Raw genomic sequence first — 17,640 nt, 5'->3', positions numbered from 1 at the left:
AAATTAGTAATGTGGTAGTTAAATTAATCTGGTTTCCCCATTGACTTTGCTTGTAAAAGGACAGAAAAGGTGATCAGATGACCCCGGGATACCACAACAGTCATAAGTATGAACAAGTTGCCAAGCATCTGAGCTTTGATCACATGATCATGGTAATGCGGCAAAGATTGTGACTGTGAAAAACAGTCATAAGTCAGTTTTTTCAGTGCCATTGTAACTTCGAACAGTCATTAAACAAGTGTTGTAAGTCGAGGACTACCTGTATTAGGAACTTTTTTCTTCTTCTAACATTCTCTTAGAATCTGTTTCCCTGTAACTTACATCCATTATTCCTTGTTCTGGAGCAGAATTCCTATACTTTGGAGCAAGAGAAAATAAGTCTATATAACATTATTTCAACTATTTGAAGTTCACTTAGTCCCTTCTCAGGCATTTTTCCTCAAGGCTAAATACACGCTGCACTATCAATCTCTCTTTAGCGAACTTGTTTCTAGTCCCATTATAATTTCCATTATCCTTATTTGAATTTATTTAATTACTTTGAATCCTTCTTAAAACGTGGTGCCCAGAACTCAGCACATAAATGGAGGCAAATTCTCACCTATGAAGAATAGACTGGATTTATCCGTTCCCATAATTTGAAAATTATACAACTGCTAATGCAGACTAAAACTAGTTTGCCATTTTTACAGCCAGATCATATTGTTGGCGCATATTCAATTTGAAATCAGTTAAGTGTTCTGAGTTTTGTTTTTTTTAAATGACTGTTTGATTAATATGTTGGCCCTAAGTAAAAATTTTCAGTGCTCTGATATTCCTCATATAAGGCACATTTTTGCAATTATATATATGTAATAGATTACAAACCTTATTGCTTTCTTCCTTTCAGAGACAAAAGATGTATTGCACTGTTCTGCCACTTTACATAAATATTTAATTCCCTGCAGGAATAAGTTTGTCATAGTTTGGCAACTATGTCAAAGCACTTTGAAGCTGAAATGCTTGGCAACATAAACAAATGTCCTTGTCCTGATTCAAGAGTGGTGATTAACACAGAATCTTAATCCTACTCAGATTAGTCTGAGTTCCCATGAATGAAATCAAAGCAAGAGAGGAACTTATAGTCATCACTGTCATCTATTATTGGGGCGTTCCTATGGAATATATCCCAACTTGGAATTTTCTGGGGTTTCCCCAACTTTTCCTTTAAAGGTTTATATTGTATATCATTTGATCATAGGTTGATGTTCAAATTATTACTGACTTCAAACTTCAAACTCATTTTGGGTAACTGACTATATTTTTTTTAAAAAATGGCTGCTTAAATCCCGTCAAAATACTGTAATTTAAACAACAAATAGGTTATTTTAAGTGCAAAAGTGCCTCTGTCCTTTTAGGTATGAACAGATCCTGGAAGCATAATGAAGGGACCAATGAAGTATAACTTGAAGGAAATTCTATTCTAGCTTCTTTGTATTTTCTTTCTCATAACTATATGCAAACTATTAAAGTCACACAGTTAAATACAGAAAGAAAAACTCACTTGAATTTTATCAGGCACTAAAGTGGATCATAATTAAAATTAGCATACAAACAGTATTATTTTACTTAACAAACTATGCCCTGTCTGGCCAGTTACTGATATTTGACTTTCTCTCTGCAAATCACTCTGAGATCCTGAGTGTGTCTTTTCATCCCTCTATGAGGACCATATTTAAAACCATATCTATTATTTAAATAGTTTAAGGCAGGGGTCCTCAACCACCGGGCCGCGGACTGGTACCGGTCCGTGGAGCACTCTGTACCGGGCCGCAAAGAAAAAAAAAATTAAAAATGGCGGCTTTCTTCGCCTTCGGTGAATGCTGCTGGGATCGGGGATCAAGGACACAAATGAAAGAAGGGGAGGGAGGAAGCAACCGAAGCCTGTCCTGCTCTCTGGCTCAGCAGCTTCGGTTTCCTCCCGCCTCGTTCCTCTCTCAGTCGCTCTCTCGCTCCTCCACCAGCCCAGGAAGAAACTGCTTCAAAGAAGCCGGGGGGTGTGTGGCTTTTCCTGTCGCTGCAGCTCCTCCGAAGCGCCCGTTTACCCCTACCCCGCCCGCCCGCGCACGCTTCAATTCAGTGCTCTGTTCTGCCTGCCTGCCTGTCTGGTTGATTCAGAGCAGCTTTGGCTGAGAATAATAACTATTCGCCTCTTTTTATCAGCCGAAGCTGCTCCGAAACAAAGGCAGGCAGGCAGGCAGGCAGAACGGAGCACTGGGCTGAAGGCACGCGGCGGGGCGGGTGGGGGTAAACGGGCGCTGGAGGAGCTGCGGCGACAGGAAAAGCCACCCACCCCGGCTTCTTTGAAGCAGTTTCTTCCTGGGCTGGTGGAGCAGCGAGAGAGCGACTGAGAGAGGAACGAGGCAGACACCTGAGGGAGGGACGGAGACACCTGAGGGATGGGGCTGAGGGAGGCAGGGCCGAGGCGCTCCTGAACTTGGTGGTTTGCTGGCAGACGTTTATTACCCGACTAGGTAACAACATCAGATGTTACCTAGTCAGGTAATGAAACGCTCTGCAAGCAAACCACCAAACTCGGATTCTTCTCCCCCGGTCCTTGAAAAAGTGTTTGTGCTTGAAACTGGTCCCTGGTACAAAAAAGATTGGGGACCGCTGGTTTAAGGGACACTCAAAATGTTTTTTTCCTGCTTCAATAGCAGTTCAAAAAGCAGGATACAGTACTGTACTTGTTCCTGTTGAGAAAGCACAAATTAAGGGAATAATATGTAATAGTAACAGGGAGAAAAATTCTAGCTGGCACAAATCATGCAATACATTTTCATGATAGTCTAACTGCAGAATGGAGAAACCATTATTCTTTGTTTAGATTATTTTCTCAGCATAACACCATATTCATGTTTTCAATTATGCATTAATACAGTAGGAGTAGCATGTTGTTTGCAGAATGAAACGGCTGATATCTTTTGACAACCAGCCATGCCTGAACTGTTTTCAAAACTTTGAGTTCAGGTTCAAGTGCAAACACGCCTGGTTGGACGGTGGTTAACATATTGTTCATAACCTTATCGCTTTGACCAAGCAATTTACAGCCATGTCTGGGTGTATATCTGAATAAACATTAACCAACTAATTACCAGCTAGTTAAACAACATTCATAAGGATGAACATAAAAATAAGAAACAGAAGCGGCAAAAGCACATAACAGTCACTTTTATGATTTATTTATTTATTTAATTTATTTTGTCAAGAGCTTACAATATAACAGAAACAAGAACAAACATAAGTTTAAATACAAGAAATAGGAACTAATAATTGGGGACAATAGGACAGGGACGGTAGGCATGATTGTGTGCTTTTGCATGCCCCTTATAGATCTCTTAGGAATGGGGTGAGGTCAATAGATGTTAGTTTGAGGGTAAAGTAGTGGGGGTTTGAGCAAGTGACAACAGAATCAGGTAGTGCGTTCCAGACATTGATCACTCTGTTGCAGAAATCGTACTTCCTGCAATCAAGCTTGGAGTGGTTTACATTTAGTTTATATCTGTTCTGTGCTCTTGTGTTGTTGTTAAAGCTGAAATATTCATTAACTGGTAAGATGTTGTAACAAATGATTTTATGTACTATGCTTAAGTCTAATCTTAGATAGTGTAGTTCAAGGTTATCTAAGCCTAGAATCTCAAGTCTGGTGCTGTAGGGCAGTGATCCCCAACCTTTTTGGCGCCGCGGCCCGGTACCGGCATCAGCTGGGCGCCGCCCGGTACCGGCATCAGCTGGGCGCCGCCATCTTTTTTGATGAAAAAGTGCTTCCGTGACCTCACGGGCTGCGTTTTCATCAAAAAGATGGCGGCGCTTTCGATGAAGCTTTTTCGGGTAGAAATGGCTTTCTACCGGAAAAGCTCACGGCATGCGTCAGCGCCTGCCATCTTTTTGATGAAACGCGCTGCTTCAGTGAGCTTTCTACCCGAAAAGCTCACGGGAAGCACTTTTTCATGAAAAAAGATGGCGGCCAACGCTTGCGACCGGTAGGAGTTGTTCCACGGACCGGTGGTTGGGGACCCCTGCTGTAGGGTATTCTGTTGCGAACAGAGGAATGTAGTACTCTTCTGGTAAAATACTTCTGGACTCGCTCAATTGTATTTATGTCTGATATACAGTGCGGATTCCAGACAGCAGAGCTGAATTCAAGTATTAGTCTAGGAAAGGTTTTGAATGCCCTAGTTTGCAAATCAGTATTACCAGAGGAGAAGCTTCGTAAAATTAAATTTACAACTCTTAAAGCCTTTTTGGCAATACTGTTGCAGTGAGCTTTGGTGCTTAGATCATTTGATATCAGAACTCCAAGATCCTTGACAAAGTGAGGGTCATCAACAAGGTCATGTCCGCCTAGCTTGTATTTGGTATATAGATTTTTTTTACCAATGTGTAGGACAGAGCATTTGTTGGTGGAGATTTGGAATTGCCAACTGTTAGACCATTCAAACATATAGTCAAGGTCGTTTTGAAGGACGGTAGCATTGATGGTGGTGTTGAATAGTTTTACATCATCAGTGAAGAGGATGCAGTTGCTAATAAGGTGATCACAAAGGTCATTAATATATACATAGTATAAAGAGTGCGAGTCCTAGAACACTCCCTTGTGGGATGCCGCTGATGACTGGTGCAGGGTTTGATAGGGTGTTTCCTATTTTTACTATTTGTTGCCTATTTGACAGGAAGGCAGTAATCCACTTGTGAAGGGATCCAGAAATGCCGTAAAAAATTAATTTTAATAGTAGTTTGTCATGTACCACTGAGTCAAATGCTTTGCAGAAGTCAATGTAAATTATATCTATTGATTTACCCTGGTTAAGAAGTGTAGTCCATATGTTTTTGCAGTGTAGAAGTTGCAAATTGCAGGACAATTTTTTTCTGAAACCAAATTGTTTATTGGACAGTAAGTTGTTTGGTGGAAGGTAATGCATTGATTAATAATTGATTCCATAACTTTGCACGTGACGTAACACAATGAGATTGGTCTGTAGTTTTCAACCAAGCAGGGGTCACATTTTTGAAAATAGGGATGACCGTTACTAATATCTCATGATATTTTGAGGTAACACTTGAAGAATTGGGAGGATTACAAAAACTTTACTAAAGGAACCTATATGTAATTTCACGTGTGTTCAGTGAAAAATAGCTTTAACTTCATTATTAATATGTCAGTCCTGAAACTGAATTGAGTTCAATAGGAAATACTCCTAGAGGAAGTGGGATTGTGTTTTCAAATTGCATAATAATAGGAAAAAATATAAAAGTTTCCTAAAGTGGCAGAGTCTGAATGAAGCAGTTTTTTTACAAATCCTGCATGGAAATAGGCATTGAGTCCTTTTTTAAAAAAAATAATAATAATCTTGAGTTATTTGTTAAGTGGACTGAAAAAAATATACACAGAGGCAAACCGTGTTCCCTAAAAAAACTATCTATACAACTATGCCATGCTGTTCTTTTATTGACTTTTTCTGTCTTTAATATATACTGTATAAATGTAAAGTTCCACTAAAATCCTAGTAAAATGTAATTGACATTTTTTTTCAGGTGGGTGGCTTATGAAAACCCCGACTTTACAGGAGAACAATATATTCTTGATAAAGGAATGTATCCCAGCTATGAAGCTTGGGGAGCAAAGAATAATAAGATATCTTCAATTCAACCCGTACTTTTGGTAAGAAGTTCTTTTTTTAAAAAACAAACAGGTTTTTAAAACATTTTTCTTTACTCATAAATTAATTATTATTTTTTTCTGGTGTCATTTTCTTATTTTTTGTTCTCTGTATTTTTTTTTTTTAGGATATCAATGATCATGTGGGAAAATTTAAGGTAAAAATAATCAAATATTTTGCATAGGCAATATGAATGTAAGCCAAGTCAGATGTATAGAGACTTAAGAAAAGTGTAGAATTGGGATGTGGGGAGAGTTACTGATAGAATAGTTTGCGGAGTATAAACATAATCCAGCAAGGAACAGCAAAAAAGAAGACTACATATCTGAATCAGCCTCATTTGTATCAAGAGAGAGAAGAGGGATTATGTCTGGATGTATCGTTAATTTACATGATCTCTGTTATCTTTAAAGGTCCAGTTATTTTCAGAACCAGAGTTCCAAGGCAGCAGTCAAATACTTGAGAAAGATATTTCTCAAATTGTGGAATTTCCTGCTAAATCTTCAAAGGTATTATCTGGCAGGTGAGTGAAAAGTTACTTTGATACGTTCTAGTCAACAAGCTATTATGGAAGCACATTATTGAAAGAGGCACAAAGGGAGATCATTTAGACTGGGCTGGATGGATACATATTTTTATACTGATGCATGGTCACTGGGTGTTTATGGGCAACTACCACAACACTAGGTTTCCTGTATTTTTTGTTTTTAATAAGTTAAATTTAACCTAAGATGAATGACAGAGGAATGAGTCCAAAAGTACACTGAAGGACGTTTTAATCAACATTGTTCTCCATAAAAATAAATAATCCTTACGCCTTGCATTTGAAGGGAGAAATGTGAGTCAGAGGACTTGTCAGTAACACTTAAACCATCTCCTTTTCTAAGATTCTAAGACTGCAGCTCTTGTAAGGTGCCCCTGATTATATCTTTTCCCCTCAAATCCAAAGCATTTGCCCGTTCTGAAGACGAATTGTCTGTTTGAATTATTTTCCTTACATTTTAGAAAGTGTGCCTGGATTCTCCTTCAATAAAGTACATAAAGGAAAATGGTTGACAGAGTTTTTAAATTGTACCATTTCCTATTATTGTTCTTAAAAATCTGGTTTCTGTCCCTTGTTTTCACCAAAGAAATAATGAATAGAAATACCAAATCGTTCCTGCATTTGGCCCAGCAGTCTAATCTTGAAATTATTTAAAATCTGTCTTATGTTCTTACTTCTTTTTTTTTAATTTCTTCTTGTAGTTGGATTGCATATGATGAAGAAAATTTCTCTGGGAATCAGTATGTGTTAGAAGAAGGAGCCTATCCTGATCTATCTGCAATGGGTTGCCTACCCCAAACATGCTTGAAATCTTTACAAGTTGTAAATATTGTAAGTTGTGAAAAGGAGTTTTATAACCATATAGGTTAGAAAAGGGTGAGACTTCAAAATATATATATGAATGATGTAAAATAAAATATTTCTATGGTCTTTTTAGAGTTGCCAACAGAAAGGGAGGGGGAGCAGTGTGCAGCTTGCATTCCATTAATGTTTTCAAATATAGTTTCTAGGTGACCAAAGTTTCTGCCGCGCAAAATTCTAACTGGAGAGTATGATTGATGACTCTTGGCTATAGATGTGTCCCATTGGAGAATATGAATTATGATACACCTGGGGGTGTGTGGAACCAGGGTCAAGGGTGACAGTGAATGATGTGTCTCAGAGTCTGCTACACACAGGCAGTGTTGGCATGTTTACTCCTAATAAATCTACTTTAAGCTTTGGAAGTTCGGCTCGAGACTCATGGAGCCCTGACAAATGATTTATATGAGGCATAGCAGTGAGAGCATATGAATTATAATCCTAAGTAATAACATCTTTGATTCTGGATACTTTTTAAGTATTTCCAGGTTGTTAATTTGTTTAGAAAGTTGTTATTATATCACTCCATTAGTCAACAAAAATAATAATTAACTCTATGATAACCCAGTCTTCTTTTTCAGAATTGACTTTGCTACTAAAACCTGATCTGTTTGTTAATATGTGCCTCCCAGAATCTTTTAGGATGACGTGCTTGTAAATAGTGTGAAAAAAACAAGTAAAAATGTAAAACAAAAACATATCTCACTGGTCTCAGTAGCTTGAAGTACAGATAGTCCTTGGGTTATGACCACAGTTCAACCCAAAATTTATGTTGCTAAGTGAAACATTTGTTAAGTGAGTTTTGCCCCATTTTATGAACTTTCTTGCCACAGTTGTTAAGTGAATCATAGCGTTGTTGAGTTAGTAACATGGTTGTTAAGTGAATCTGGCTTTCCCTATTGACTTTGCTTGTCAGAAGGTCATGAAAGCTGACTCCCAGGACATTGCATCTGTCATAAATAGGAACCAGTTACCAAGCGCCTGAATTTTGATCACATGGCCATAGGGATGTGGCAACGGTCGTAAGCGTAAAAAATGAAAAGCGTGAAAAGTTACTTTTTTCAGTGCTGTTGTAACTTTGAATGGTCACTAAATGAACTGAGGACTGCCTGTATTTTTCATCCTAGATCAAGTCAGTTTCTAGTGCTCAAGTTGAATTAAAAGCAAAACAGTTTCAAGTGAAAGTATGCAATGAGAAGAGGAGGAGAAGGTTCTTTTCTGCTAAGTCCTCTTTGAGTACAAAAATAGAAACCAAACGTCCATCTTTGTGTGATCAAGCTAGAGGCATCATATATCTACAGATACATTTATGCCTTCCTGGGGTATATGTGTATGAGATAATAGAGCAAAAGATACCCCTGGATAATGCAGCATACTTGACTACTTTATTATGTAGCACAATATGAGAAGGCATCACTAAGTTGAAGTCCATAATGCCATAATGTTTTCTTGGTTACAGTAAGTTACTAATTAGCTGGAATAATACCGGAAAAGAAAAATAAAGAGGTTTTACAAAATTGGGAGAGAAAGATAATTATGTGGGTATTAAGAGTGATGATGAACTTGGGCTGGAATTTCAACATATTTACACCCTTCAGTTTTTCTTAGATGAAAGCTTAAGTCAACACGGGTAGATAATCCTGCTTGAAGACTGCATTAATTTGTCCCTGGAGTATCCAAACAAGTCTGTTTTGAGTTTGAAAAAAGGTTGTACCCATTTGAACAGAACAAATTCTACCCCAAAGCTAAGATTACTTTTAGCGTTGAACTTGTACTGAAAGGTGCTCTTTTTTTTAAACGATTTTATCTATTTCAATACAGTTGTTCAGGCATATAAAATGATTTTTTGCACAACAATGCATCCGGTATTTATTATAGAATTAAAAGGATGTTTGGATAAAGTAAGACTACGTATTGCACTTTTTATCCATGATTATTAAAACACAAACTAGAATAAAAGTGTTTGTACAGTGATGTAAATTAACAAAATGAAAAAAAATGGTCTATTTTACATGGTTTAAGACGGCAGATACTGGCTGCAGAAAGTCAGTTATATAATGCATAAAATTAGCTCATTGCAAATGAAGTTTCAGTGATTCACTAAAGTTCATTAAGACTCACCAAGTCCAAGAAATCTGGAGAACACAGATTCTAATACCGAAGGCTTCATTTGGAAAATTGTATGGTTTTATTAGTAATTCTTCCTCAGAGAAAACAAGTCTTTTGAAATTCTAACATTGTGGCACTAGCAATAAAAAAAACTATAAAAATTCCAGATACCAACAATTTGCAAGGGAAATCTGGAGACCCAACTACTGCTGACTCATGAAAATGTCAGCCAAGAATGAAAGGTGTGGTTGCAAGTAATCACCTTGCTTCTTCTCCTTGTTTTCCTCCCACACCTGGAATAACTTTTCAATGAGCAAAGTCCTTTATTCTAGACTTTGCCATCTGGGAAGTTTTGTATGATGGAATTATTTGAAAAGATAAATATTTACATTATTTAGGAGCACTTAAAGTTTTAAAGATGTCAACTTATTCCTGGGGACTGAACTTTCCCAGTAAATGAAGTTTTAAAAGATATAAGCATTTATTCTATTCAAAATATTTTTTTTTCAGTTTGGAAAAAAAAGTCACAGTGTTTCATGTATTTCATTTTTTCTGTTTAGAATATTAGCACTTTAATTCCCTGCTGGCAAAACAATAACTTAAGATCTTCCTTTTTTAAAAAAAACACAGGAACTTTCTGAGCCAGTTATATCTCTTTTTGAAAAAGAAAACTTCAAAGGAAAGAAATTTGAATTCATTACAGAAATAGTAAATCTCCAGTTTCTTGGCTACAATCCTCATATTGCTTCAGTAGAAGTCCATGGTGGCATGTAAGTTATAGTTTAAACTTGAAGATTTATTATTTGTAGAATTTAAATAGGATTTATAATGCTTCCTAATCATTCCAGTATCTATATGAAAGAATATATACCTGTCTTTTTGCCAAGCTAGGCCCAATTATTGGTTTCAGATTTACCCAGGGAACTAAATCAAATATTTTTTTTCTTAGATGTTTATATTACAGAAAATAGCAAAACTATGTTGGTGTTTTTAATATAATATAATTCCAGAAAAATAATACTTAATTTCACACAATTGATAAGATTTTTGTCACAGATTTGTTAAAAATAGATATGTCCCACTCTCCACAATGCAGGTTAATACCATTAAAAAAAACCTTAAACATAGTTATCTGTGTATTTGAATGTTTTTTTTATCTCCATCTTGCTGCCTTAAGGTAGAACCATTTCCATTAAAACTTCAATTGATAGAATAGAAAAGGTCAACAGACTTTAGATTCAAACACTACTATGAAGTTATGATTTTTTAAAAAAGGGATATTTTCGTGAAAGCATTATTTTACAGATATAATGAGAGATTTTTTTCCAGATGGATTATTTATGAACATCATAATTATAAAGGCCGCCAGATTTTACTAACACCTAAAAAAATATCAAAGTGGAAAGAGACACATGGCTATCACAAAATTGGTTCCCTACGACCTTTATTGCAGGTAAGAGAGGTATTATAGCCCATTTTGGTATATGAAAGCTTTTTATGAAGTTTTTATAATTCTATCATCTTCATTCAACTTCTCTTCCAGCATTGTTTCTTTGCCTTAATATTTCACCTGAGTACCATTTAAATCACATGATATAAATCATGTGATTTTTATCTTCTATGAATATTATGAGTACTATGGTCTTTAGGACTTTTAAATGGTGATTTTTCCATTCTACCAGCCAGTTTTGTTCAAAATTATATCTCTGAATAAAAAAGTAAGCATATTGCCCTTCACATGTAAACACTAAACAAAATCACTAGTGAGTCTATTCAGTATTGCATGCAATGAATATTATTCTGCTTCTCATTTTGAGGTTTTAGAAATATCTTTTATTATTGATACTGAATGCTGAAATCACACATTTCTTGTCCTCAGTGGAATTTATTTTTAATTTAGAAAATAGGATTTAGTTAAGTTCTCCGATTTTGGGTAGTAAATTTTAAACATAATATCATGTTTTCTTTTCTTTTACAAAATTCATATGTATTTGCTCCCAAAAATGTAATAGCTATGATTATTTCCTTAAAATGTCTAAACTATTTAATAGATTTCATTTTACTTTCTTATGGAAAATACTTAACTGAAAGTCTTCTTCATAAAAGTTATTTAGGCATCAATTTCCATATAGGAAAAATAATATTTTCAATGTGTATATTATCAGTGAAATCTAAGCAATATATGATGTTAATCTGCATTTTGTTTCTAATATGAAATAAAATAAAAATGTACAGTAAAATTAATATTCAAAATGTAGTTACAAACGTGTACATATATTTTAGTTAAGTTTTCCTTTAATAATATTAACATTAGTTTAAAAGAAAAAGGGGGAAATGCTAATTCTTGAAGGTGTTTTATTGTTAAAGAAAACTAGTTACATTTCAGAGACAAGTGTACTTCAGACTCCGAAACAAAGAGACCGGAAAATTCATGGCAGCTGATGGAAATATGGATGACTTGAGTCTTCTGAGGATACAAGCTGTGGAAGACAATAAATCTGGAGAGCAGATCTGGGTTTATCAAGATGGATTCATCAAGTGTAGGGTAAGGTTCTGTATGAAACATGTTAAATCTGGCCAATTGATCTTGGAACTGATTTGTAGCCTTCTTCAGTCTTCATGTTTAACAGCGTACACTCATTAACATCAAATCCAATGAAGATAGCCAAGTGGCAAGCTATGTATTGATCTCTTGTTTACCGTTGGGTAACACCTGCCAAAGCATCCTTCCAAAGGGAGAGATTTCTCAACTATATTATCACCCTGTGAACCTGAGCGGAAAGGGTTCCTCCTTTTCAAGAGCATGTTTGAACATGGGAAGATGAGGAGCTGTAGCTTACAACAGACTAAAAAAGTGAAAGTGTTAATTTTAATGCCCCACCTAAAACAACATAAAAGGGTTTTCAGTATTTTCCTTTCCTATATTTGGCAACATTTGTCACAGGGCTTTGATTTCTCTACATTTGAGCATATTCTTCCTGGAATTCTTGCAAACTATTCTTGGCAGGATTGGGAAGAGGCCTTTTCTTAGTGTTAAAGCACAACCAATAGAACCTCCTATTAAAAGAAGAGGAGGCCACTAGGCAGAGGAAAAAAACAGTTTTTTCCCGATAGAGTAAGCCTCATTATAGTAGCTCCAAAAGCATATGTTTAAAGAGAAGTTAAGGCTATTGCTTACTTGCAATTCAATGATGCTAAGCAGCTTGAATTGGTGAGAAGATCCTTTATATTAAAAGAATTATAAATGCGATATACCATATCTTGAATTTCAAGTAACTGAATATTATGTTTTTAAAATATTGAATGTTTGCAGCAATCTAGAAAGATATCCTATATTTAAGTAATGATGAAGCTGAAATCTTTAAACACCATATTGAGAATCATTTTGGCATGAATAAATTTCCAAGTAGTAAATAGAAATATCTGCTAATAAAAGAGAATATTTGTAGTTCGGGGATGACATGAGGGGTCCTTGGCGCTGCCTGAGCTTGGTTGTTTTCTTGAAGATGTTTCATTACCCAAACTCCTAGGTAAATTATCAGTGCTAGTCAGGACTGTCAGGACTAGCACTGATGCTGTTACCTAGTTTGGGTAATGAAACATCTGCAAGAAAACAGCCAAGCTGAGAGAGCACCAAGGACCCCTCAGAAATAACTGCTTTTTATCCAAGCATGCGACCAATTATTTGTGTGATAGTGTGAACTGGGCTCTAACTGATGCTGTTTCCTTGCATAGGGGGCAGAAGACATCTGCTTGACGATTGTAGGAAATTTGATCACTCCTGGTACAAAGCTGGGCCTCGCCCTTCAGCAAAATGATGAAAAGCAAAACTGGAGTTTTAATTCTGATGGCAAGATTTACAGCAAAATGAAACCACATTTAGCGTTAGATATTAAAGGTAAGAATTTTTAGTGCTAAGTTATGAACTTTATTTGATTAATATGAACATTAATTTTCATATGGTAAATAGCAAAAATAAGTTCTTCATTACCTCATATTTTTCATTACCTCATGTAACAAGCATGATAAAGCTCCATTAATTATCAGGTGTTAAAATAATAACAGAAGAGTAGTAGAATAATTCGGTCACCTTGAATTATTTATGAATAAATTAGTATGAATATGAATATATGAATTCATATTAAACTACAAACTGGAGTAGTTGTTAAAAAATCAGCAGTTACAAAAACAAAAATAAAATCATAATAGCCTCAAATGAAAAAGCATGTCCAGTGCTTAACTAAAGGGAAGTGTTTAATTAGTGTTTTTTGAAATCCAAGAGAATGTTCTAAAATAAGGGGCGCTATTGCTTTTTGTTGATTTTTTGACTTAATTGTACACAATACTTTTTCTTTTAAAATTGTAGTGAAGAAACAGGTTCTAAAAGGGCAGCTTTTGAACCCTTACGCCTAATGCAAACTGATGATGTGTTTATTTTGTATAGTATTACAAGTAAATGAATATAAGGAATCAAGTGATAATCCTGTAATCATAATTTACATGAGATCTCTCAGGAAAAAAAATACTCTTGAGAAACAATACCTATTGCTAGAGAAGAACAAGTTTATCTTATAGCAAGTCCAATTCACTTAAACATTGGAATAGATGTGAAAGTACAAAAATCACTCATTTGAGGAATAAATGTAGGATTTGTTATTTGTATCAAAGCTGCTTTGTACATTGCTGTTTTTGTTATTAATCTAAAAAACATGGTATATAGTGACTCATTAAAGTTTAAAGGACACACCTTAATCGGGACATAAATTTGTATCCTAGTGTACAAGTTTGCAGCTCATAATGTAAGTGTGCCCTCTGGAGGATACAAGAGGTAACAATAACAGCATGATCCTGGGTGTATCTGTTCAGAACAAATCCATCAGTTTCATGGATTTTAGGCCCAGGTGATTACATATAGGAGTGCAAGAACTAGCTATGTTTCATAATCTGCATAACAGTATTTTAAGCTTTGAGGGAGATGGGCAGGTTAGAAATATGAAATATAAATAAGATAAATAAAAATATCATTAGTATTTCAGGAAACTAATAAATGGAACTATTCCAAGACACTTAATTTTATACCTCATACTTTTATCTACTTATACATAATGGTTTCTTGCCAATTAAATTTTTACAGATAAGTTTGTGGGGAATTTTTAATAAATAGCATCGATAAGAATTTTTCTTTATATGCTTCCCCCATGAGATACATCAATGTTTCTTCTATGTTTCTATGTTTATTATGTAAGGAATGGGTTTTATTTTCAACCATAAGGTGCTTTTTACCATCTGTCCCTGCAAGTATAAGCCAGATGGCACATATCTATATTTTCAGCTGCAGAAAAAAAACAGGCCCTACCCTTGTTCTTGGATGCAAAAGTATGCACTTGGCATGCAACAGAATTTACTCACTGATTCTCCTAACCAGAAAGCATTTGTAAGAAAAACATTTTCAGAACATAGATAATTAAAACTAGCAAATATTTGTGTCAGTTCAACCATGATTTGAGGTGTATAATCTAGAAAGGTTATAAAGTTAGTTTGATGAAGCTGAAGACAGTGGGGATCTGGCCAAGATTTCAGAAAATTTGGGTTCTATTGTCATAAGTCGAAGACTACATATAAATCATATGTTGGGTTATAATATAATTACACAGGGTAATGTGTTTTCGAAATACCTTTGCAAAACAAGACAAATGCAGAAAACATTTACATGGCAGTGAATCAGAAGAATGAAATACAATGAAGTCTTTGAAATATTTCTTTTAAAGCAAAATTATCATAATAGAAAAAGGGAGCAAATAATAGAAATAGAAGTGGAAGTTTTTAAGGTTTCTGAAATGTTCAATCCAAAAATAAATCATAATCTGACTAAATTAAAACTCTTTTTTTTTTCTTTTAGGGGGAAAACAATATGATCAAAGCCACCTAATTCTCAGTACAGCCAGTGAAGACATACCAACGCAGTACTGGGAGCCACTGATTATTTAAAAGGCGGATTGAGATATAACCCCAATACTTGAGGAATGAATTAGACAAGTGGAGGTTTTCCAGCCAGCTTGTTCATTTGAAGAAACAAAAATTGTAATATGCTAACTCCATCACTGCATCCAAGAGTAGAGTGGATGTCATGTCACCTAATTTCTATTATGTTCATTAACTCTGCCTTGTTTCATTCTTTTGCTCAAGCCCACTGCCTCCATGCTCTGCAGAGGGTCAGACGAAACCAGAAGTGAGGAAGTCACTAAATATGGAGCTATAACATGCCTAGAACGGACTCCCTGTTTCAGATTCTCTTTTCCAACTCTTTGGGTAGGACACAGGAAGATGACAGGTTTAGCAAGCTCAGCCCCACTTTCCTTTGCCACAAATGAAATTGTGTATGAGTGTATGGTATAAATATTCTGAGTTGAAAGGAAATAGTCTTAAGACTTTTCTGTCCATTTATTACAAACATGCATCACAAGCGGCTATTTTATATCACTAAGGCTACTAACATTTTAATGTGTAATTCTAAAAGTACAAGTAAACTTTTAATATTTTGGTGCTCCAAGCTTAAGAGCTGAAACTGAATTTACTATTGCACTGGAATATTTTGTAGTGAAAACTAACTAGTTCAACGTCATCAAAAAATAAATTAGATATTTATATAAAATTTAAATCATTTCAGATGATTTTAAAATAAAATAAAATTGTGATAGATGAATGCTTTAGTGCTTAACAAACATTTGTTGCCGAGTTTTTCATCTGTTAAAAAATGCCAATTATCTGTGTGGCTGCCTTATTTTACACAATTTGCACTTACTGTTTCTGTACATGGCAAGTATACTGTTTCTCTGTTTTAAAACGAGTTACTTTAAATTGTGTAACAAGCTATGTGACTTTCGTAGCACAACAGTTCTTGCTTTTTAATGAACTGCATTAAGAAATGTTTCCCTATGTCTTTGCTTTAAACCTCTGATGAAAACTCACTACGTGTATTTGCATGTTAGTTTTCTATTGCTGATTTTGTATTCAGGCAATTTCAATATTCAGTGTAGTTTTTCCTGCTTTGAACCCCCGTATTTGCATTCACACTCATCTAGTGCTGTACCGATCATTAACATGAAAAAAGTTTGAATTCAGAAAAATATAACCTGAATATCAGAGTATCAAGTAGTTTCTTGAAGAACAGTTGATGTTAAAGCTGGCTTTACTTCTACACAATTGTTTCTACAATAAAACAAACCCTACTTTTAAGATAAAAATGGGTTTATATGTAACAGCTGAATTTCAAAATGTTGGAAATTTTGGCAGATAAAAAAAATCCACCAAAATATTTGTAATATTATCATCACTAATGATAAAGCTATCGCACACTACTGAATAGAAAATGCTGCTAATAAATCCATGTTTTCTTCAGAATGTCTAATCCAGCTGCTGCATTTTACAAGAGAATTTAGAAATAAAATAACTCTTGCATCAATAGCCATTACTGTTTTGCCCAGGTCTGTAACTATTATTTCTGCTACCATGTACACAAACCAATTGAAAAACAACATTGCTAGCAACTATCTTGGAGCATCACCAGATGTTGCTTGAAGCTCATGCAGCAAGCTGAGTGTCCTTCCCCACTCCCCTCCTCCCTACACACACACACTCGATAATACCACACAAAAACCTGCCACAGCAGCAGGAGATAGACCAGCCTGGTGCATTGGGAAGTGCCTCGCTATGCCACACTGAGAAATCAGTAGGGGCTCAATTAGCTTCCAACACAGATCTGAAGTCATAACTAGCAATGCCCTTAGGCTGCTCAGTCAAATGTCATAAAAACCTAAAAGGATTTAACACTGCTGCACTGATTTGTTTGGAAACCACTATTGTGTTAATTTGCCATTGTTTATTGGGAAATTATAATAATCCAAATGTTAAAATGTTTACTTTGACCCCAATCTGTAACTGTAACAGTCATATAGCTGCTATATATTTTTTCTGGTGACATTTTGAAACTGCTGTTTATATTCTTGATAAAGAAAATATTTTAGGGTGTGGTATTTGCAGAAAATGTCTTTGTGTCCAAACCCTTGTATAAACACATGTATTTTACAAATAAATATTACTCAGATGGAATCTCTTTTGTTGTACAAACATAAGAATTCTGACAAAGTGGTCAGGAAATATCAATGTAGCAATTGCTGCTATGCAGAATTTCAGCCATTTGCTCTAAAGGTGATATACATGGTAATCACAACATTGATTAGAAATAAGAGAATCCATGGTTCAGATGAACAAAGAGCATATTTTAATTACCATGGAGAATTGCATTTACACCCAAATAAACTATCTGAATGGAAATCCCTTCAATGATTAGATCAATAGGGTAGAGTACACCACTGGATCAGCTTCCTGGAATACCACCCATCAGCACTGTTGCCATCCATTGCCACC

At 35.3% G+C, this 17,640-nt stretch overlaps 1 protein-coding gene across 2 annotated transcripts in view; it reads left to right on the top strand.

The window, feature by feature from the left end:
• CRYBG1 (crystallin beta-gamma domain containing 1) overlaps positions 1-17,322 on the top strand; it is a 121,010-nt gene extending 103,688 nt beyond the window's left edge. For both annotated transcript variants that reach the window (XM_026666620.2, XM_087942714.1), the window contains 9 exons: positions 5,575-5,701; positions 5,827-5,856; positions 6,113-6,222; positions 6,945-7,074; positions 9,844-9,983; positions 10,543-10,666; positions 11,600-11,758; positions 12,949-13,111; positions 15,113-17,322. In XM_026666620.2, the coding sequence (XP_026522405.2) occupies positions 5,575-5,701; positions 5,827-5,856; positions 6,113-6,222; positions 6,945-7,074; positions 9,844-9,983; positions 10,543-10,666; positions 11,600-11,758; positions 12,949-13,111; positions 15,113-15,201 (1,072 nt within the window). In that variant the 3' untranslated portion in view covers positions 15,202-17,322. The remainder of the gene's footprint in view (positions 1-5,574; positions 5,702-5,826; positions 5,857-6,112; positions 6,223-6,944; positions 7,075-9,843; positions 9,984-10,542; positions 10,667-11,599; positions 11,759-12,948; positions 13,112-15,112) is intronic.
• The last annotated feature ends 318 nt before the right edge of the window (positions 17,323-17,640 follow it).

Source organism: Notechis scutatus, chromosome 1 (assembly GCF_049901735.1).
Source record: "Notechis scutatus isolate UNSWTSFEM ecotype Mainland chromosome 1, rNotScu1.2, whole genome shotgun sequence".
Taxonomy (NCBI): domain Eukaryota; kingdom Metazoa; phylum Chordata; class Lepidosauria; order Squamata; family Elapidae; genus Notechis; species Notechis scutatus.
Note: the sequence above shows the minus strand (reverse complement) of the source record. Positions and strands in the feature narration are given on the sequence as shown.